This window comes from Octopus bimaculoides, chromosome 20 (genome assembly GCF_046866305.1).
Source record: "Octopus bimaculoides isolate indiv1 chromosome 20, ASM4686630v1, whole genome shotgun sequence".
Taxonomy (NCBI): domain Eukaryota; kingdom Metazoa; phylum Mollusca; class Cephalopoda; order Octopoda; family Octopodidae; genus Octopus; species Octopus bimaculoides.
In genome coordinates this window covers 16103590-16127913 of record NC_142947.1, presented here as the reverse complement: position 1 = coordinate 16127913, position 24324 = coordinate 16103590, and the positions used below count along the sequence as shown (strand labels likewise).

Sequence of the window (24324 nt, the reverse complement as noted above, 5' to 3'; positions counted from 1 at the left end):
CGTATGCTACCCAATTTTTTCTCATCTCTGTCCAAACACATACAAACACACACACACACACACACACACACACACACACACACACACACATACACCCACACGCACACACACACACACACACACACCCACACACACACCCACATATATATATATGTGTGTGTGTGTGTGTGTGTGTGTGTGTGTGTGTGTGTGTGTGTGTGTGTGTGTGTGTATGAAATGTGAGGTCGCTCTTGAGTGCTACTGGTAACATGTAACCCAGACACACACACACTCACATATATATATGTGTGTGTGTGTGTGTGTGTGTGTGTGCGCGTGCGTGTGTATGCGCGTGTATGTTTGTGTGTGAAATGTGATGTCGGTCTTGAGTGCCACTAATAACATGTAACCCAGACAACGTACTGCATGGTCGTAGCTGCTTTGCTTGGTGAGTTGTGTGGTTTTGGACAACGGGCGCGAGAAAAAAAAGACCCGCCAATCCGATTACATGAAATACAAGTATATACTGAATATATATATATGTGTGTGTGTATATATATATATATATATATATATATATATATATACTAGCAGTATAACCTGACGTTGTCCGGGTGTGACTTGCTAGGTGAAAATCAACTAAAAAAAGAGAGCTTTACAACGAAAAAACCCGTATGATGTATGTTCATAATTCAAAAGGCGATGAAATTAATAGGGAAAGTTTGAAGGCTGTTTTGCGTAACATTACTAAGCGTACGTAAATTTCAACCGTCTAATTCGCTATACAAATGCTCGTACAAAACAACTTTTTGCGCTGCTCTGATTATACATACCAGGGTAATCCCTTTTCGCAGGAGATAGGACGGCAATTTTTGATGAAGCAATTGCTGGCGATCTGTTGCTACACAGTTCTGCCAGAATTCTATCAGATTGGGTAGTAGATGTTGATGCACCATCTTGCATTATGTTCAAAGTAGCTTCAGAAATGTGGTGAATTGCTGCAGTCTGTTGCTGTCTTTTTAAACCGGATTATAACAGATGGCAGGGTAGGTAGTTTTCACATTTGTAATGAAGTTCACTGATTTGCAATGTGTTGTCCTGTCTCCATAAGCTCAGTAGTTTGTATATTTACAAAACATTGACTATCATGTAGTAAGGTAAGATGTAGTTATATTGTAGTGTTTGCTTGCGTGTACGTGAGCGTCTGTGCATTTGAGAGAGCGAAAGAGAAGAGGTAGAGAGGAAGAGAGAGAGGAAGAGAGAGAGGAAGAGAGAGAGTGGAAGAGAGAGAGAGGAAGAGAGAGAGAGGAAGAGAGAGAGAGGAAGAGAGAGAGAGGAAGAGAGAGAGGAAGAGAGAGAGCGGAAGAGAGAGAGAGGAAGAGAGAGAGAGGAAGAGAGAGAGAGGAAGAGAGAGAGAGAGGAAGAAAGTGTGAGGGGGAGAAAGGAATAGAGAACGTGAGCAATGAAGTGAGAGAAAGAGAAGAAGGGAGAACGAAAGACAGTTATAAAATAGCAATGCGTTCGCGTGTTTATATAAGAAACACACACAAACTAAATCTTATATCTATAATGTTGATGTGTGCATGTATTTATGTGTATGTTGTCACAGATCACGTATGTGTGGAACTGTGTGTTTTTACGCTTCTATGTTATGAAAAATATATTTGAGGTAGAGGGATAGAAGAAAGCTACTAAATGGGAGAGAGGAAGAAGAACGAAGTAAGCGTGAAAAGGTAGATAGAAGGAAATAATAGACTTCAAACAAGTTAATCTTTGACTTAGTATTTATCTCTTTCTTTCTCTCTCTCTCTCTCTCTCTCTCTCTCTCTCTCTCTCTCTCGCTATCGCTCTCTCTCTCTCTCGCTATCGCTCTCTCTCTCTCTCTCTCTCTCTCTCTCTCTCTCTCTCTCTCTCTCTCTCTCTCTCTCTCTCCCACTTTTATTCTTACTCTGTATATTTTATATTGAGCGCGTGATCGATGTGTAAGAACGCCGGTATAGATAGAATGGAAGAAATATAAAAGTTGCTAGAAACAAAAGCCAAATCTCCCTTAAATCACACAAAGTAAACGGAATTTTGAAAATCTAATTACTGCACTGGAAAGTTCACATCGAGAAAATTCCATTTTACGTAAAAGTGGAAAATGTGGATTTCTATAAACTTTTAAAAAGGCTTCACACAGACACATAACTTCAGCTTTATATATTAATATATATATATATATATATATATATATATATATATATATATAATGGTGCCTTGTTGTACCACTCATCTGTATTCATATTTATATTATTATATATATATAAATTTAATTATTGTTAGGCAAATCTATGCATAAGAACACACGTAATTAATTATGGGTATAGAAAGATATACTTTAAGTGTATCTGTATGTGGATGGGTATTTATGTAAATATGTATCTGTATATATATGTGAATACATGTCCATGTGTGTATGCGTATTGGCATGTATATGTGTGTATGAAAGTGTGTGCATGTGTGTGTGAGTATGCATGTATGTATGTAAGTATACGTAGATATGAACGAGTATATATATATATATATATATATATATACGCATGCTGAGATGTATACGTATATGGACGTATATACATACATATATATATGTATCCCAATCTGTATATTGTTATACAGTTCTGTATGTGTCTGTATACATGTGCAGCCACGTACGTATATATATATATATATATATATATATATATATGTATGTGTGTGTGTGTGTGTGTGTGTGTGTGTGTGTGTGTGTGTGTGTGTGTGTGTGTGTGTGTGTGTGTGTGTGTGTGTGAGGATTTACTTTTCGTAATGAGATTAAAAAAAGCCAAGGCAGTGTAGATTTTTGAACATTTATAAATATAAGGTCTTACAGCTGTTTCCAGGATATTTATTATATCCCTTCATCGGAGATGGTGTGAGAGGATGGTTAGGCAATAGTTAATTCAGATAAGATAAGAAATAGAAAGTGAATTTCAGGAATGAAAATAGGTGTGAGATATGCATGGATATTGTATTTGTAACACTGTGTATAAACTCTTGTACAATTGATTGAGGAAATCCAACAGCAGCATATTTTCTTCCTTTGAAGCGACCGTAGAGATGAGCTTGAATGGACTCTATTTTGGTTTCCTTCTAGGTTTTATCACCTTTTATTTGTATATCCGTCTATATTTTATACTGTTGGGTCTTTACCATTGGGTGCTCTATTATTTTAATATATATTTACATTCGATTTTTGATAATTTGGGAATGATATAAAGTTGTTTTGACCGTTTGAAGTCTTTATTCATTATACCTTTCCATTTATTTCTCCTTTCACCTCGGTATCACCTGATCAAAATAGAGAAAAGACATAATCAGTGGCAGAATACCTGAACAAAATGCTTTCTACATGGAAGCTGCAATAAGTAAAATTAGGTAATTATTGTAAATATTATTTTGTAGTTATTTTCTAATTATCCATAGAAAATAACGGTGATGTGTGTCCTACAGGGAAAATACTTTCTACGTTATTGTTATTGTTGTTGCTGTTGATGTTGTTGTTTTGCTGATATTGTTGTAGTTGTTGTTGGTGTTGGTATCATCATTGTCATCATTTTTTATACTTAGCATTCACGGGTATTTGCAGACGGTTTCGTAATGTCGACATATACAACCGATTTAACGTCCTTTGCATGAAAATAAATTTAATAGTTAACGTTCGCTGATTCCAGTAGGAATGTAAGTACAGCCTGCAAAATTTACCTATAACAAATTTACAGTAAAATTTGCTTGAGTTATTGTCAAGACTTCGCATTCTTAGTCTTGACAATGCCAGATTTTTACATAATGAATTTGCCTACCATAAATACTATTTTATTTTGCATAAAACTTTAGCTATATTGATAATTCTGGCTCTCGTTTTTTAAAGTATTCTCGCTGGATCAAAACTCCATTTCTTTATGCCAAAATGTACCTCAAGACCTGTCCGCTTCGAAAATGTTAACTATTTCAATTTGGTTACGAACTGAATTAACGACAAGCTCTGAAATATACCGCTTGTGAATAAATTGTAGCCTTAAGAATATTATTCAATTACTACAGTAGTTGAATGATATATATATATATATATATATATATATATATATATAAGCAATGTTAAATCTCTGAACGAGGTGTTAACAGTAACTGCACGATAAAGTGAAGTATATTTGCCATTTAAATGTGGCTGACCCCAAAGGGTGGATGTTACTGTTGCTTTTAGCCCCAGTAGATAAGCCAGCTGGAGGAGATGTTCTCCTGGGGCTAAAAGCAACAGTAACATCCACCCTTAGGAGTCAGCCACATTTAAATGGCAAATATACTTCACTTTATCGTGCAGTTACTGTTAACACCTCGTTCAGAGATTTAACATTGCTTGTTTTCACTTTTTCGATATCAGTGAATAACTTCACTGGAAAAAGACTTATATATTGCCAAGGGATTGTCATTCTCATCAAAGGTCGGCGATTATCGTACGCTGAAGAAGGGAAATAACCCTGAAACTCGGGTCCGTACGTATCGCAGATCAAGATGGGAAGGATAACTTCCCTTGGCAAAAATAGACAGGACACAGATATGTGTCGATAAGCCAGCTGGAGGAGATGTTCTCCTGGGGCTAAAAGCAACAGTAACATCCACCCTTAGGGGTCAGCCACATTTAAATGGCAAATATACTTCACTTTATATATATATATATATATATATATATATATATATATATATATATATATATATATATATATATACACACACACACACACATATATATATATATATATATATATATATATATATATATATATATATATATACTTAATACTGAAAAACAACAAACAGTAACTACTGAACAAAGAGCTCAGTACATTGTATAGAGGAAATATATATATTTATTACCAATAAAGTTGACTGTGAAGTTGACTTCGAAATTTTGGAAGAAATGCTAAGCAAACAGCAGTCTGTAAATGGGAAAGATTGCCATCATATAGAGAAACAATAGTTAGGTTATGAAGAAGGTAACATATATAATATTTACACGCGCGTACTGTGTCCCTTTATGTGTGTGTTTATAAATATAAATAGATAAATAGACAAGTAGATACATTTCTTTTATTGGCCACACAGGGCTCAACACAGAGGGGACAAAATACAAATGTAGAGTTTTTCTTTTCGAGGGGGGCGAAAACAAAGCAGAAAAAAAACAAAAGTGGGGACAACGATGAAAAAGAAACATCGCAAAACGTTTGGGGTATTTACAAAAAAATACGAAATAATACAAAAAATTCCCAAGAAATGGGGAGATTATCCGTGGAAAGAAAAACCTACGGAAAGACCACGGTAATCTCTGTCATATTAATGTCACAAGTTGAAATTGGCATCTAAATGATCGACGTTATAGTACATCGCCAGTAGATAAATTGAAATTGGCATCTAAATAATCAACGTTATAGTACATGTGGACAACATACACTATGCCTATCGGCTATTTTGTAACCAATTTATCTACAACCCAAATATCCTACTGTCGTTTCTTCGACATTTGGCGATACCGTTTCGACAACTGTGAGTCGTAGCGCACTGAGTATCATTCCTAATAATATTATTAATATTATATAAGGGTATAAGTGTATTTTGATATGGAAAAACGCATGGTTACATATATCCAAAATCACGCGTGTCTCTAAACGTACATAAAATATGCATGCCCCCATATACAAATATGAATGCACGCGTATATCTAAAAGAAACTTTGCCCAGATATCTGCACCCTGCAACAACGAAACATATCTATATTCACATATGCAAATGCACGGCAACCACATACATACAACCACATAAACATAGCTTGTGTGCAAACACCAACAAGTATAAAGACATGAAAGTATTTGTACACACGGATGCACAAAGACACTCACACAGACACACACACATATATGAAAAGTATGAATACATACAATGGCATAGATACGCCGTAAGTATATATGCAGAGAAATAACCTTTATGTGGCATTTTAACTAAAAAGAAATATTATTCAGATCACGGACATATCACGAACCCTGTCTTAAAATTAAGTTGGATACGTTGGATATTGTGTGTGTTGGCACTCCGTCCCTTACGACGTCGTGGGTTCCAGTTGATCCGATCAACGGAACAGCCTGCTCGTGAAATTAACGTGCAAGTGGCTGAGCACTCCACAGACACGTGTACCTTTAACGTAGTTCTCGGGGATATTCAGCGTGACACAGTGTGACAAGGCTGACCCTTTGAATTACAGGCACAACAGAAACAGGAAGTAAGAGTGAGAGAAAGCTGTGGTGGAAGAGTACAGCAGCGTTCGCCACCATCCCCTGCCGGAGCCTCGTGGAGCTTTAGGTGTTTTCGCTCAATAAACACTCACAACGCCCGATCTGGGAATCGAAACCGCGATCTTATGACCGCGAATCCGCTGCCCTAACCACTGGGCCATTGCGCCTCCACTGTTGGATATTATAGTCGTAGTTATACTATTCCTGAAAAGAACGGATGTGATTGTCACACCCAGAATACCTTCGATCATCGGCTTCTTAGAGAGCGGTTGAGCTGAAGCTAAGTAACCGTTGTTACAAGAAAAGGGAAAACACTAAGCAGGGTACGAAATAGAAAATTAATTTACCTTTTCTAACGATTTTACATCTCATCGGTGACTTGTACCCGAAGTGAACCAAACATTGTTTTACATGTGATATTTGTGGCAGATACGTCTTTGGTTGATGAAGTGAAAGTATAATCTGATGATACCAGAGAATAACGGCTCGAAGTAAGCGGGATTTGCTCCTTTTTGATGAAATAAAAATTTTTACCATTTTTTGTTACAATCCACATAAAGGTTTCTTGCGATTTAAAAGGTGCGCCAACATTTGCTACACATCTTAAGTTTCTTACTTCTCTGCCTTGTTTATCAAATCCTTTGGCAATTTTGAGACTCTGTAAGGTAGATTTTACTGCAAAGATAACGATATAATATAGCAAAATGTTAGAACAATATGCTTTGCATATTACTATGACTATGGGGTGGTTTCGCTAATATAAACTACAATCTTCATACTAAACTAAAATGGTTAAAATGACGTGAATGGCTCTATGTCTAATCGACTAAGAAGCGAAGAGCAAGGTTAGGAAGCTGTTTTCATTAATGGAACACTAGGCGTTCTAGAAACTTCGAAAAGAAACGCTAAGCTTCTTGAATAAGTAAGAATCAATCCTCATGATACAGATGCTCCGAGAAACTTAGAACGGGAGGTTACTCTATAATCTTCCTTGCAAGGGAGATCAGTCAGCTATCTTGCTATCCTTTAGGCAGAGGTAACGGTATACAATAACAGTAACAAAAATGTATACATCATAAAATATCAAAAACTGCTGAAAACAGAATGGGAATAAATGCAATATTTCAGGTCCAAACTGAAAAATCAACATTCAAACTTCTGTAACGTGTGTGTTTGTGCATGCAATATGAAAGTAGAGAAAATTGTGCATCTCGAGAAACAGAATCCAAGGAAATGTATAGAGAACAGGATTTATTTGAGACAGTCCGAATAGCAGTGTCGTTTTGCGTGCAAAGAGGGCAGAAAATGCCAGTCAGAGCGTGACTGAGGCCCTTTTAAATGCATCCACGAACCGTTACGCTTGCACGTTTGATCTTCGCTGATATGGCGGAGTAGAGATGTGTTCAATTGCATCTTTTTGCAAAAAACTCATACGCCATAAACTGCTTACCGTTTTCGGATACTATAGTGTCCGGGACACCATATCTTGTAAAGAGTTCATGAAGAAATTTTGCTGGAGAGGTTGGTTTCCTACATCTACGAATCTCCAGCCACTTATTATAACTATCTTCTACAATCAGGTAATATGGGCCATTTACTGTTTCACCAAAATCTATATAAAGTCTGGTCTATAGACTGTCAGTTTTAGACCACAGCTGGAATTTTACCAGTGGTAACGTAACTGGCAGTTACGGATAACGTTACAAGAATCATTTTTCATTTCATTTTTTTTCTATCAAAGCGGCAACCACAGTATCTTCGAATATATCCACGTTTATCTAAATCAGGCTTCATAGACAATCTGCATCGCCAAATTTCTTGGATAGTATACACTACATCTTGAAATCATAGTTTAATAGTATCGTAGCCTAGTGTTGTAATCTATCCTCGAAAGGTCAGGTTGTTTCTGTCAACGACTTGTCCTAAATATTTCATTTCCGGTAAGAAAAATTCATACTTTTCTTCATTCAAGGTAAAGCGGTAAGCCTTAATTTTTACAAATACATATTTTTCGTGCTCGACGTGTTGATCCCTGGATTCACTTTTAATGAATATATCATCCAGATATGGAATTGCAAATTCGCAGTTCGCTAACACTGCATCAATAATCTGATGAAAAACCGGTGGCGCGGCTTTTAAATCAAATGGTAACCACTTCTACCTATACAGTCGTTTATGTGTGTGTTAACTATTAGATATTTCGAGCATTCATCGTCAACTCGTATATACGCGTCAGAGAGATCCAATTTAGAAAATATTTTTTCACCGTTTAATCTCACAAATATAGCCTCCGGAATATGTTGCGGATAGTGGCACATTTTAAGACATTCGTGTAAACCCGTGGAAAAATCAGCGCACACTGATTTTATTATTCTTTTTGCTTCTGCCCATTTAGAATATTTCATTGTTTGGATAACTACAATGTTTTCTAGTCTCTCTAGTTCTTCATTGACTTGCTGCATCGCTGAGAGGGGTACCATTCGTTTTCGTTTAAATACTGGTATGGTGTTTTCTTTTATTTGAAAACACGCCTTTGTCTTGGTACACAGATCTAATTTATCGGACAGAACTTGAGGAAAATATTTATTACTCTTTCTTTCAATTCGTCTGACAACTTGTTTTTACTGGAGCAAAAAGCATTTATAATTTTACAGAACAGATTTATGGGAAGGTGCCATAGAGAAAAATTTAATGCTTGAACATTTTAATGACCTCTTTTCCTACAAAACAGGAAATTTTTTCCATTTAAATTTATTTAAGATTATATTATATCCTTTAATATTTAGATTATCACTCAAATACCATTGCCATCGTAAGCCTAATTTCTGGTTCACCCCCATACCACGTTGAGGGGATTCTTGGCAGGATTAATTTCGACTTCACCAATTATCTAAAACATTACACTCCGAAATTTATGCTTATTATTAATTTCTTATTGAGTCATATATTTTGTATTAATCAAGCAATATCTAATTTCAGATATATATAGTTTTTGTATAGGAGGCTTTTCATTTCATTTGATTTGGTTCAATGGGGCAAAAAGCAATGCAAATGATATTACATATTGTACAAATTATATTTTAGACAATATAAACACATTAATAATTTTGTATTTAAAATAAATGAGGGATACAAATAAAACATTTGTTTTCAGATCTCTCACATAATAATTAGACAAGGGAGGTGACCAGGTAAACACAAAGAAGTAGTGAAGAAAATGGAAATGGACAAAGATTGAGGCAACAGTTGGAACGCTGCCAGAGAAGCAAATAGATACAATAGAGCCAGATTGTATAATAATAATAATAATAATAATAATAACCTAACAAATACGAAGACGAAGAAGAAGAAACAACAAAAGCTATAAAACAAATGAAATCCAAACTAAAACTTAGAACAGCAACGGACCATGATAAAACGATGGCAAGAAAAGTCCCTACACGGTAAATACTGGGCTAAACTAAATGCAAAAGAAATAGACAGAGAAAAATCCCAGCAATGGTTGAGAAGCTCAGGACTCAAAGCAGAGACTGAAGGATTTTTAATTGCTGTACAAGACCAAAGCCTCCCCACCAGAAATTACCAAAAACATATAATGAAAAGAAACATAACAAGCAACTGTAGAATATGTGGAGATGGACAAGAAACAATAAATCATATTATCTCTGGCTGCCCAGTCCTGGCTAAGAAGGAATATATTCACAGACACGACAGAGTTGGGACATATATACACTGGATGCTATGCCAACACTACGGAATAACAACAGAAAAAAGATGGTATAAACACACGCCAGAAAAGGTCACAAAAAACGAGAAAGCAACCATACTCTGGGATATGCCAATACACACAGATAGAGAAATTAAGGGAAATAGACCAGATATAATTGTCAAAGATCATGAAGAAAAAAAATGCTTTCTAATTGATGTATCAATACCAGCAGATGACAACGTTTCCCTAAAAGAAATGGAAAAACTTTCAAAATACAAAGACCTGGAAATAGAGGTAACTCGAATGTGGAATCTAAAAACAGAAACAATTCCTATCATAGTAGGTGCCTTAGGTATAATTAAAAAAATATTCAGACAAATACATAACAAAAACACCAGGACTTACAAATATATATAACATACAGAAAATTGCACTACTGGGCACTGCACACATCCTACGCCAAACACTTTCAATACAGTAACCATAAGAGCATCACAACAAACCACAGCACATACCCAAGGCACACAGAGCTACGCTCGGTAGTGAAGTGAAAGCACGTTATAAAAATAAAACTACTGAACAATAATAATAATAGAAAAGGAAATCAAAGCGAAATGTGAATATGAACACGTTCTTATGTAAATAATGTTTAAAAAATTATTAAATAATATAATAACTAATTATAATAGTATAAAACTTTTATAAAAATAGATTTTACAATACAAAGAATATTTTAACATAACGTATATGCAACTTTAACCAAGTTGAAGAAAATTAGTGGGAATTTACATAGTCAAGGCTCGTTTGATCTCGACTCAACAATTATTTGATTATTTAACCTAGACCAGTCCTGAACTAGCAAACCTACGATCAAAGATGTTTCAGCTTGGTCACCCGTACTGTATTTTTGACACACTAGGAAGTGATTTGAGGGCAATCTGACTGGTATTTCTAACACATTGGGCGACCACGTTGCCTCACATAATAACATCTATACCTACCACTGTTCACGTTCTTCAGGTTACTATTGAGTTCAGTGAAAATGAAAAAAAAGTAGTAGTTTAAAGAATTCATGAGAATTCGGACAAGGTATTAATTAAATTTAGCATTGCCATGATCAACGAGAACAAAAGGAAAGACATAACCAGAGAGAAGACATGAGCCGGTGGCTCGTTTAACTGCTCTAGTGTTGTGAGGTACAGAGGAATAGGCAGAAAAGATAGGAGAGAAACGGTGGTAAAGCATGTCCAGGAGATAGAGGAGGAAGTGTAAGAGACAACGTGAGGAAGTTACAGGAGTAGTAGGAGAAGAAGTGTAAGATGGAAACGTAAACGAAAAGACAGAAAAAGAGAGAGAAAGATCGAGACAGAGATAGAAAGACAAACTGAAAAACAGAAGACAGATAGAGAATGGGGAAGAATTCATAGATAGTCAAGAGGGTTGAGACAGAATTGACAGAAAGAGAAGAAGTTGAAAGGAGAGTAACAAACGAAGAAAGAGGAAGATTGGGTGAGAGGAAATCAAACAGAAGAGACAGAGGGAAAGACAGAAAGACAAGAAGGAGAGAGACATATATATAAGTAAAGTTCTATTTAGCAATAATTACTTGTCTGTTTTACAATCCTAATATTATTTACGGAGATTAATTACTTCTCAGCCACATTAAACATTTCAGCCACGTTGACTGGATTATTTGTAGGTAATGTTTCATGATAACAGATACATACAAGCTGTTGACGATCCGTATTGATTTATACATACGTTCTGTTAAGTAACGTACATAAAATTATTGTGGAAAACTCTTTAATCACCCACACATTTCAAAGTCATGAAAGTCAAAACAAAGATCGCTACGTAACGTTGAAAATGCCAAATTCATCAATAGCCAAGTTTAACACTATTATCAACTACTTGCCTAATAACACTGTATAGTGAATCCTGTAGAATCTCCAAATGAGAAGTATACGTCATTAATGTCTTCTCAGAGACTCCAAATTTGAAATCTGACAAAGAAAGATTATATCTACCACTAACACAGAGATATATGGACATTATGAAACTATAACACTCTTATAAGATATCCACAGTGGAATTAGAAATATAACTAATAAGGAAGAATCGAAAGCAAATATATATAGCTTAAAGACATCGTCAGAAAGAAAACACTAATCTGTATTCAAAGTAGCGAACAGTTAGACAATACATAACGGTAGCTGAGTTATCAGATAAGTGTAAATAAAAAGGGGTATAGACAATGGAGATTGTGAAAACAAAAACACAAAGATCATGCTGTTAGACCTTTAAAATGATGACAATAGATAAAAAAGATCTGCTGAATTGTTGAGGAAATATATTTCAAAGCGAGGACTGTCGGATTTTTGTGTGCGGCACAGAATCAAAGATTTCTTAACTCGAAAACACTAAACTCGTGTAACGAAACAGAATGCATTAAATATCTGCGGCAATATGGATATTGGTAAGAGAAATATTATATATGGTCACTGGTGAACCGGATTTAACAAAGGATAGAAACAACAACAGTTGTGACAAAGCTGGTAGTTTCAATTGCTGGAAATTAAATTGGCTTTATGTAATGGACATAAATGAGGTAATTTCGACTTACATCAGAAAAAAACTCTGCAGGTAACGAGATAACAGTTTGGGATCTGTTAGTTCACAGAGACCTGGATATCAATGCTAATCCACTTCATATTTCCAAACGCTAGCAGAAAAGGAATTACTTTTTTTTTTTTTTACCAAAATACTAGTCCTAACAAGCTAGGATTTATTTTTATGCGAAATGAAGAAATTATCCAAAATATTTCAAAAAATGAAAAATAAAAATGGACCCCTAGAATGTCGGAAAGGAAAACAGAAACGATCTCTATAATAATAATAGATCTCTTGGGAATGATTTTAAAAGATACATCGAAAACATAATCCAAATTCCAAATTACACACCGTACAGAAAAGACACAGGGACGCTTTGGAAAGCTTGGTAGTAATGGGTGATAGCAAACTGCTTAAGGCAATTCAAGATACAATACATCATAATTAAAAATAAAACCTTTTCTTGTCGGAATGAATAATTCTATAAATGACTAATTTCCGTCACTGCTACATAAAACAGAAGAAACAACCCAATATTAAATAGAGATTGTAGTAAAGCATGAGTATGGTCTTTAGTTTTACTGGAAAATCGCCAAAACTGTTTCGGTTTTATTAGACTTGATTTGCGAATCTTAGGCTAAATCTGATAATCACGGAATGATGAGCAGATATATAGCTGGATGAAAAGTTAATAGTTAACTGATTGCTATAACCCAAGAAATATTACTTATAAAGTTACATCTTTATTGATTACAACAATCTTTTTGTAAATTACTGACTTTGGTCAGAAACAGGTGGGTGGATCTCAGAAATTTAGTTAATTATAATTCATCAAAATTAAAAGTAACAGGGAGAGAATATAACATTTAGCAGCTATATGGAGACTACCGAGGATATGTTTTAATCTTATTCCTAAATCTTATCCTCAAAACGTAATCTAACCGTGACTGGAAAATTATAAAAAGTTAACCTAATTTAGTCATTTAAATAATGAATTGTTTTTAACATGAAGTTGTTTGATATTGATTAATTAAAATTATTTTGTCCTTCTACATCAATTATCCAAACTTCTATTCATTCTACAGCGAATAGAACAACTAGATGTTGTACACAGTGTATTTTCATTGCAATATAAAACAGAAAACCAAAGGATTTTGGCATGTGCAAAATATTGCACGTGTCAAAATCTGCAGAAATATACAAAATAAATACAGCTACTGAAAATGAGTATTTCTGGGGCTGAATAAGTGTAAAAGCCGGGTAACACCAACCTTTAAAAACCTTCCATTTTGCAATTGCTGGTGTCATCTTCATATCTATAAGTAAAAATCAGAGAAATATATAATTTAAGTTATAGAACAATGGCGAAGAAGATAATAATATGGAAAGTCATGGCATTGAAGAAAATGAATGAATCAATGAATGAATGAATGAATGAATGATGGTAGGCTCTCGTAGGCCGAGAAAGAAGGTTCTCAATTTCTTGCTTAACACCCTGAAAAAATGATTTGTTTAAAGTGATCAGAAGTATGTGTTGTACATTAACTAACTCCCTTCATCAAATCAACGTTCTCTGAGTAGAAGTACAGTGAACTACACGTCGGGTATCGAAGTGATGGAAGATATGTTTTGCTCAAGGAATCAACGCACCACCCAATCCAGAAATGGATATCATGATCTCGTGATCGTGTCTACGATACCCTGACAACTAGGCCATGCGCCCTTATAATGAAAACGATAATCAAAGCACGAATGATAACCCAAGCCAAACAAGGAGATAGAAAACGGTAATGGAGGAGAAATAGCAGAAGACATACAAGCACAAGGTCTGTGGAAGATCAAATATCAAACAAATTAAATGCAAGAGTTGGCACAAAAAGCAAATGAAATAAGGAAAACAGTAGAAAACGAACAAGAAGAAAGCATACAATAAAAGATAAATGAAAAGAACAAATGCGAACAAAAAGGAAAGCAGCATATATACATGAAAATAAAACAAACGATAGCGATCCATTATACCATCGAGAAAATAGTATGAATGTGAAAATAAATGAGAAAAAATACCAGAGTGCAGACTAAGGAAGCAGAAAAATTAGCGCTCGAAAGTAAAGTAAAAAAATATTAGGGAAAAATAAATGAAGAAACTAATACATTAAAACTGAGGAAGAACAGTTGAAGAATAGATAAATGAAAGAGAAAAGAGGAATGAATTACAGTGAAAATATAATTTCAGGCCAACTATAAGAAGTTAGTTTTAGATACCTCAGCGATTAGGGAAGATTCTGTGGGGTGAATTACTCAAGTGGATGAAGTATAAGATATTCCGTTAAAATATTACCAACATGGCCATTTGCGACATTCTGGAGGTGAGATATAAGTAATTGGTTCCAAGTCATGCAACTTAACACGAAAAGCAACGTAACTCGAAAAACCATTTTAAAATTCAGTGAAATTTCAAAAGAAATGCTTCCGGTTGCTGTAAATTACTATACTTTAAATATTCCAATAAAAATGGAAAAAAATGGGCTAAGTTGGAAAAGAATGACACAATGAAGACAGAATTGGAAGCAGATTCTGACCAGCGGTGTACAACTGCAGCATCTGATACCTGGTCGACACTGTGATATTCGAACATATATACAATTTCCATTTTCTGAAATCTACCTTGTAATCACGCCTTTATCTCTTACCGTTAATAATCTTTTAGTACCTCGTCACTTTTTCTTTCATTCCAGCATTCTCTGGACAATTCACTCTCTTTCTCTTTGCCTCTTTGCATTTTTGGGGATTGCAGTTACTATTCCAATCATTTTCAGGGTGAATGTGAATGGAGAGGCTGGGATAGTGTTCCTGCTGTTTCTAAAAGAAACCTATTTACGGTCACTTCTGTTAGAAATACACAATTTCATTGAGAATTTCTGCACAGATATATTTTCTATGGCGATTTCAAGAAAATAGAAGCAATTTTTGGAGGACATTTAATGATCGAAATTTTAGTAATCTTAACCAATCAGCTCCACACAGTCTCTACAATGCCGTAATGATGGTATGAAAAGTACATTGTGTCAGACATGTGACACAAGGAAAATTACAAACAGACATTTTTAGAGAAATTAATAATGAAAAGTTTACAAAACAATTAAGGCAAAAAGAAAGAATGTAGAAATGAAAGGAAACAACTAATTAACATTTACAATGGTAGTTTGAAAGATTCTATAAACACTAATTTTATCCCTAAAACCTAATCCTAAAACTTATCCCTAAACCTAACCCGAATCCTAAGTCTTAAATCCAAATCATGATTATAATCCTAAATACTAGCCCTAACCCTAAAACTAAAACCCAAACTCTAACTCTAAAGCCTAAAATTTGCGATAGGGCTAAATGTTTTTCTATCTGAAAGCAGCCGACATTTGCTTCAGCTTGCCACACTTTTTCGGTTAGATGAATGCGGGATCTGAAGCCGATTTCATAAAACGGCATGCATCAACGTTGTGTAATAGAGTGACTGAATGTTACGTACTTTAAAACATACGGCGTCACCCACACGACGACCTGACCGAGATTTTTCAGTTCCAAAACCATTCTCGATTACTCATTGTTTTTTCCAAATCAGAGATTGTCACTTTTGACAACATACATTTAGTAAAGAAACTATTAAATTTATTTAAATGATTAAATGAGATACGAGAGTCGGCTGGAAAGTTCATAGGCCGACTGTCAAATCTTTACATTAATTCTCAAATCTCTGAAATCTTTTCATTAATTTCAGCTATCTTTATTAATAGCTGAATTGTCACGTTCCAGGTAAACTGACGTCTGATTGTTCATAGAATATTTCAGAACTAACTGGTAGCGATTTCTCTTGAAGATGGACAAACTTTAACATCCCCTCTTTATCAAATATTTGCAGAAATGGAGTTCAAACCCCAAGGACATTCCTGCTGACATGGATACCAAATTATTGGATGACGCTCAAGGTTTGTCAACAAGGCAAAAGTGGGCAGCTGAATTTAGAAAGGGAAGGGAGTCTTTTGAAGATGAACCAAAACCTGAACGTTCTGCAACCACCACCACCACCACCACCAAAGAAAACATTGATAGTATTCACCACATAAATACTGGATGACAGGGGATTCACTATAAATCAAATAGGTAATGCTAACAGGATATTCCATGAGAGGATTGAGAATATTCTGCATAATGAACTTGGTATTACGAATGTTTCTGCTCGATGGATGCCACGTCTTCTAACACCTGATCAAAAGCGAGCCAGGCCAATCATATGACGGGAAAATCTCACATCATTTCAAGGAGATCGAGTTGATTTCCTTGAATGTTTCCTTACTCAGGATGAGTGTTGACTTTATCACTTTGAGCCAGAGACAATGAAACAAACTCTGTAGTAGAAATTCCCATCCTCACCAGCAACAAAGAAGACCAAAGTCTTTTAATCTGCAGGGAAGGTGACGGCCTCAGATTTTGGCGATACAAATCACATTGCATTTCTTGACCTATCTTCAAAATGCCCACATCAGAAATGGAGAGTTTTATCCCAAAATGCTGATGTAGTTAAGAAAGGTTTCAATACCAATCACTCATGAAACTGGCGAAACGAGATTTGTTTCATCAAGACAATCCTCCAGTTCACAAATCCTTGCTTTCAATGGCTATTTTGAATGACTGTAGTTTGAACTGGTTCATCCCGCTAACGATTCTCTTGGTTTGACTCCAGCAGAACTATCCATTAGCTCCACAGCATGAAGAATGATTAGGCTGGTAACAGGATCGCAGTCTGGACGACCTCATATCTCCTGTCGGATGAAAGCTTGTTCATGAATACAATCCAAGCACTGCAACACCGATGGAAGAAGTGTATGGACTGCAAGAGGGAATATGTTCAGAAATAAACTTCATTTGGTTATTTTCCGTGAGAGTATCTTGATCAGCCTATGAATTTTCAGCCGAGCCTCTTACAGGTACCTCTAGTTTATTGTAAATCAGTGCGTATTATGAGAAGTTTCCAAACCATTGATATCAGAAAAGTCAGTGTGTGTGTGTGTGTGTGTGTGTGTGTGTGTGTGTGTGTGTGTGTGTGTGTGTGCTTGTGTGTGTCTTAACTCTTGTTTGGATGTCACAGAAATACAGAAAGCATGGCAAACAACGTAGTAGAGGAAGATTGTGAGTTGGGGCTAAAAGAAAATATTTTCTTTAATCTTAACTTACAATATTTCATATGGAGGTCCAATGCAATTGTAACTGACAACATCGATGAAATTAAAATGCAAATATGAGATAGACGAGGAAATAGCTGTCGACTTCCAGTACCTGAAATATAACCAAAGGACATGCATGATTCAGGTAAAAATGATGGTTAAACAGCAAAAGGATAAGAAAACTTGAGAGGACAATGGAAAATATATAAGCGTGAATAATCGAGAACATTGTTTTGGTGTCAAGGGTCATAACTCTTAACTTAACCCTCTACTCGTTTTGTGTCATCATTTTTTTTCACAACTACAAACCGGATGTGTCTACTCTCCTCCAATAATAGAGAACAGTCACCATATTTCATTTCATATCGGCTGCCTATGATGTTTGCGTTGTTTCATAATCGGATCGTTGCCTAACAATCCGTGGAAACCATAGCACGAAACTGATTGGTAAGATCGACCGTAATAGATGTATAATATTATACATTTCGAATAATGTGAGTGTTCAATTTTACTTCGTGTCATTTAGTAACAACTTTAGCTGTGCATTATCATCCTGAAAGACTGGGTTCCCCTCCGAAAACAGTTCCGCAACCATAGGATGAATTTGATCTGATAAAATACCTAAACATTAATTCTACCATGAAGTGAAACCCGGCCGGCGGATTTCCAAGATATAACGCCCCCTGCCGCCAGATCATCGCAGATCTTCCTACATGTTTAGCAGGTGGAAGAAGGCAGTCTGGGTCAAATGCTTCTTTTGGCTGTCTGCACACGTATACTCGAACGGTGGTCAGAAATAAGATAAAGGATGACTCAACCGAGAATGTAACATTCTTCCACTGCTCTAGGGAACAATTCTGTAGGTTTTTTTTTTACTCCACTCTAAACGCCGTGCAACATTTGCTTTTGAAAGTAGTAATTTTCTGATTGCAGCCCTACCGTGAAATCTGACTTTGTCCCGACGAACAGTGTTTGTGGAAACTGGGTTCTCGAGGTGGTCATTGATATCTGCAGTAATTTTGGGAGCTATGCCTTTGTGATCCTTTCTAACATTTCGCGTATGAGTCCGAATGTCCCTATCTCAAAGTTTTGGTTATCTTCCAGCGTTTTATTTCGAAGAGGAATTTTTTTTCCCCTTTCTCAAACGCTGTCATTAATTTTGAGTCAGTACTTCTCTTGAAACACCTAACATTTCGACTGTTTTCGTTACACTAGCACCTGCCTTACGAGCACCAACAATTTGACCTCTTTGAAAATCCGATGGATCTGTCATTTTAATGAATTTTAATTACCTTTTTCTGATGATATCTGAAAAGAAACAACAATTTTAGCAAAACATATTAAGCAACACTAATAATAAATCAAAAAACATAAAAATAAACAAGATTTCGATGGTTTTATAGATATTTAAAAATTATGATGCTATGATGCTTCGTGTTTCCATTATTTTTTCCAAATCCTGTATATAGCTCCACGAATTTCGTCAATTGTTATAAAGTTGTTTAATTTTGACTAATCAAATTTTTTTCTCTTTCTACATCAATTATCCCAACGTCTATTCCATTGTACTGGAAAAAGAACACCTAGGTACTTTACACAATGCATGGAATATTTTCATTGCAATATAAAACTAAAAACCAAAGTACTTTGGCATGTGCAAAATATGGCACAAACCAAAGTCTACAAATTTAGTCTCGAAAGTTGCAGGAGAAATACGCAATAGAAATAAAACTATTAATAGTAATGTAGCTGAATAACTGTAAGCCTGATAACACTTACCTTTAAGCATCTTCCTTGTTGAAGTTCGTTTATAAGATTTACAAGAGCAGGCTGCTACAGCTTCACAAGTGGTATTTGGTTTCCAACACGTAATATAGCTTACATCACCAGAAGGTAAATCATTCTCGAAACATTAGATAATTATTAATGGTCTTCACATATATTGTTCTTCATGACGTATTGTATATGCACATCTCTAACTTCGTTTTGTTGCAGTTTGAAGTCAAAAGAATTATAAACCACATACCATCATGTTACTTGTCATCCCAACTTCAATACCGTCAGCTGGTGTCGTTTTTAGAATCTAAATGAAAACTAAAGGAGAGGGACATATAAATAATAGAAATATATAATCGCTGTCATATAACAATGGATAAGAAGATAATAGTATGGAGAGCAATGGCTTTGAAAAAGATGAATGAGTGAATGACAATTGTAGTATCTCGAACTCCTAGAAAGAATGTTCTGCAATTTCTTGCTGAAAAACCTGCACAAAGAATTTGTTTATAATTATCAAACGTATGTAATGTACTTTTATATCCTTAAAATGTTTGGATATATAATCTAAGGAAGCAAAGATAAAATCAATGACTTCACAAGGCGTACATTTTATTTCTCTGTTTACAAAACGCAAGATTCAGAAACGTCCTCTGACGTCATTAACAATATAACAATCCTACAAGTCCACACAGATGTGTGATAATGTCTATCACCACATCTCTCCTTTTGAGATTGAATTCTGTTGGAAGTGAATATTTTATTCTACGCCACAGTTTTTCCTTTGTTTCTTCTGATCTCACTATATTTTTCATTTTTATGATAAACTCGTTTTTCTTTCCTCCGATGTCAGCGGCAATTCACCTACAACGTTGCACGATAAAATTTTCATTTCATTTTCGGCTTTTAACGCCGCTGTCACTGTGTTTCCTAGTGGTTCACTGTATTTTGGTATTAATCGCGACAAACTAACAACATGTCCCAATTTTTTAGATGGTAAATACTTCATCTTGAAGTCATAATTCAATAGAATCGTACTCCAGGGCGGGAATCTGTTGGCTGTATGTGTGAGGATGTAAGGATGCCATTTTTTAAAACCATAGAGCGACAATAATGTGCGGTGGTCTGTCTGATAACGGGGCCTTCTTCCATGTGTAAATTTATTAAACTTTTTACCGCAAATATGGCTAATGCTTCCTTTTCTATTTGATTCTAACCTTTTTCAGCCGACAGTAATGACCGCGAAGCATGAGCTACTACTTTCCCGCTAACATCGTATTTGTATAAAATAACAGATCCAATGCCACTTCAGTATCTGGTTCCACTATTATTTCTACATTCGGGTCAAAATTTGATAACAATTCCGACGTTAATACGTTTTCAATTTCTTCTAATATTTTGGCATTTGTCCGACCACTTCCACTTAACGTTCTTTTTTTAACAAGTTATTCAGGGGTGCTCTTAAATCGTTCATATTCGGTATGTATATCTAGTAGTCATTTGCAAACCAAAACTTGCTTGTAACGTCATAGTGTTTGTCGGGGAGGCATATTTTTTATTGCACTTGCCCTAGACAGGACTGGTCTGCGCCCATTTTCAATGATAATATTCCCTAGATATTTTAATCTCAGCAGAGAAAATTCACATTTTACCTAGCTTTTTAACATGCTCAACATGCTCACCCCGGGATTCATTTTTTATGAGTATGTAGTCAAGGTATGCTACCGAGTAATCCGAACCTGCGAGCATAATGTCCACAGCTTGTTGTAAAATGCCACATGCTACCTTTATACCACAAAGAAGTCGGTTAAATTTTTACAATCTTTTATGAGTATTAATTGTCAAAAATTTTGAACATTCCTCATCAACTTTTACCTGCAATCATGCTTCAGATAGGTCCAACTTTGAAAAAAATTTCCTCCATACAACTTCGTTAAAATTTCCTCCCGACTTGGTAACGAGTAGTTATATGGCATCAAAGATTCATTTAAACCTTGTTGAAAAATCAGCGCATACTCGGATTTTTTTTCTAGACATAAACTTTTGGAGTCACCCATTTTGTGTAATCAATTATTTCAATAACGCCAATCTTTTCAAGTCTATACAATTCTACGTTGACTTGTTTCAACGCTGTGAATAGTACAGTTCGTTTTGGTTTATAGGGTTATAGCGTTTTCTTTCACTTGAAACTTCACCTCTGTTTTGGAGCAAAGACCCAATTCATAAAAGTAAACTTCAGGAAATTTTTTTTATAATTCTTTTTTAAGTCCTCCGATGCTTTAAATGTACTGGAGGAAGAACCAATCCCATTTTCCAAGGATTATTTGAGAAGATCCCATAAGTTAAATAATTCCATCCAGTCTGTTCCAAATAAATTTAACGTATTTTTCACCAACCCGGCTGGGTAAGGCTCCCTGTTTATTCACCGACAGTTCGACCATGCGATCGACTGTACTGGGTTGCACCTTACCAGTATCACTAAAAGTGACATACGCACATGCATATATGTATACATACATTCATGCATAGATTTATGTCTGCAGGTATATATACACGCATGGATACATACACTCCTGTTACACCTTAACTCTGTTATTTCTTTTTACTCTTTTACTCATTTGCTTGTATCAGTCATACGGATGCGGGCATGTTTGAGCACCGCCTTATAGTGTTACTTGAAGAAATCTACACTAGTGCTTTTTCTGTGAGAAGATTTTGTCGAAACGCTAAGTTATATGGACGTATACAAATCATCACAAGTTATCAATGATTGTGAGCCAAAAAGGAAATCTACAAACACACATGCGAATGTTTCTGCAGATTTTCCGTCTACAACATTAACTCATAAGCCAATGGCTGAACAGGGCCTATTCATTCAAGCCAATTCACTTCGTTTATCTATACACATCATGATGACCATTAGATAGCATACACAGAAATTTCGTAAGCACTGATAAAATCTTGTATAGTAACAGCGACGAATTTTGGAAATGCTGATAACAAAAGGTTGGTGGAAATGTCTGCCATAAACTAAATGAACAGCATGCAACAGGTTCATGTTTTCCTATTATGATTCTCCACCCCTGGGTTCGGTGCTGTAGACACAGCTTACGATCCAGCCTACCCTGGTAGGCTAAATGCGCACTTGGATACAGGTCAGAAATCACTCAACTTCTCTCTCTAAATATGTGTGTCTATGTGTGTGCGTGTGTGTGTGTGTAACCATATCTGTATTGCATGTATGTGCATGTACATATGTATAATGAATAAATATGTATATATATATATATATATATATATATATATATATATATATATATATATATATATATATATATATATATATATATATATATGTTGTTCTTTGTTATAACTTATTCCACCATGTACCAGTGAATAGATCTGGAATGCTTCCAAGTGTTTTCGTATTTGTCTGCCTGCTGAAACGGATCATAAAATAGTTCACAGCAAGGTATTTGTTAAAACATATACAAAGAGGATGCTGAGATGTAGTATACATCCGAGAATGAACGTCGCTTCTTTAAAAAATCCAGAAACGACAAAACATTTTGAAATGCATTTAAACTCAAAGCTTGCAGAAATAGAGGAATGTAAAAAAAAGCCCAAGAACTGGAACTGGATGATAACTCTCACAAACTTAGAGCACTGTATGACAATCAAAAGAGAGCCACACAAACTTTTCTTTCTAGCGACAGAACAAAACTCTCAAGTAGAAAAGTTGAAATTCTGAGAAAGATGGGTTGAACACTAAATTTGTTCTAAATCAAAAATCTACTACCGATACTGAAGTAATCAACGAACTCCCACTGTGGCCTATAATTGAAGGTTTGTGTGAACATTGTTCGAAAATAATTGTTCGAAAACAATTATTCCAAAACAATTATTCGAAAAACATTTATTCGAATGGAAAATTGTATGAATGAAAATTATTCAAAAGGACAATTATACGAAATGTTAATTATTGTAATTTTTTAAATTTTATTTAAACAAAAATGATAAAATTAAAAATCAGTACACAAATGATTTTTATTTAATAAGCATATCTCTTTATTTGCAATGATTAAAAAAAAATTAAGCTAATTTATCTGCTACCCCACATAAATATTCAACTGCTGAAGAGTACTCGTTAAAGGATTCCACAAATTTCTTGAGTCTTTCATTTGCGTCTCGGTATCTTTTTGGCTCTCTTAATATTTTGAAACCTGCTCATATTTTTGCAATATTAATTTCTTGCAAGTCCTGTTCTCTTTTAGGTGCGTCTACAAATTTCCATATTGAGTGATGATGGGATGACACTTGTTGTAATAACCTCTATGCCATCCTTCAAGGGCGTTGTTAGTTCTTGGTAAACCAGCATTGACTTTTCAAAGCAAGACCACATAGATATCTCGAACGGAGGGCTTCGGCTATGATATCTTGCAGGATGACCAATCCACACATCTTCAAAATAATCCAGAATAGTATTCACTACTGAATTATATATATTGAAATCTAATAAAGTCTCAATTGTCTCTACGGAGACAAAGGCTAAGGCTAACAGCATTCGAATGTTTAAAGGAAATTCGGAATCGTTATCATAATTTATTTCGTGGCCAGACTCACAAATTTTTCTTTAGTGCACTGACCCAAGTGAAAAAGGCATCCATCCATGATGTGATGTTCTGTTGAATTC

The 24324-nt window shown here is 35.2% G+C and overlaps 2 protein-coding genes across 6 annotated transcripts in view; one reads left to right on the top strand and one right to left on the bottom strand.

Moving 5' to 3' along the window:
* The window catches only part of LOC128250265 (uncharacterized), a 99477-nt gene that overhangs the window by 4440 nt on the left and 70713 nt on the right, over positions 1-24324 (top strand). Inside the window, exon 1 of one of the 3 annotated variants that reach the window (XM_089338108.1) lies at positions 17987-18349. The exons of the other annotated variants lie outside the window; for them this stretch is intronic. The gene's annotated coding sequence lies outside the window, so the exon portion shown is untranslated. Of the gene's footprint in view, positions 1-17986; positions 18350-24324 lie in introns of those variants that run through there. 3 annotated transcript variants of the gene reach the window in all.
* LOC149131604 (uncharacterized) lies at positions 2833-20127 on the bottom strand. 3 transcript variants are annotated; one of them, XM_089338111.1, is made up of 6 exons: positions 19635-20127; positions 17866-17967; positions 13911-13955; positions 6668-6995; positions 4912-4973; positions 2833-3327 (listed from the first exon to the last, which is right to left on the bottom strand). In XM_089338111.1, the coding sequence occupies exons 1-4, from the start codon at positions 19642-19644 to the stop codon at positions 6682-6684; spliced, it is 471 nt and encodes a 156-aa protein (XP_089194237.1). In that variant the 5' UTR covers positions 19645-20127; the 3' UTR covers positions 2833-3327; positions 4912-4973; positions 6668-6681. The 3 variants fall into 3 exon arrangements, with proteins under 3 accessions (XP_089194237.1, XP_089194238.1, XP_089194236.1); XM_089338112.1 differs by lacking the exons at positions 13911-13955; positions 17866-17967; positions 19635-20127 and adding an exon at positions 11031-11470; XM_089338110.1 differs by lacking the exons at positions 13911-13955; positions 17866-17967; positions 19635-20127 and adding an exon at positions 8587-8881.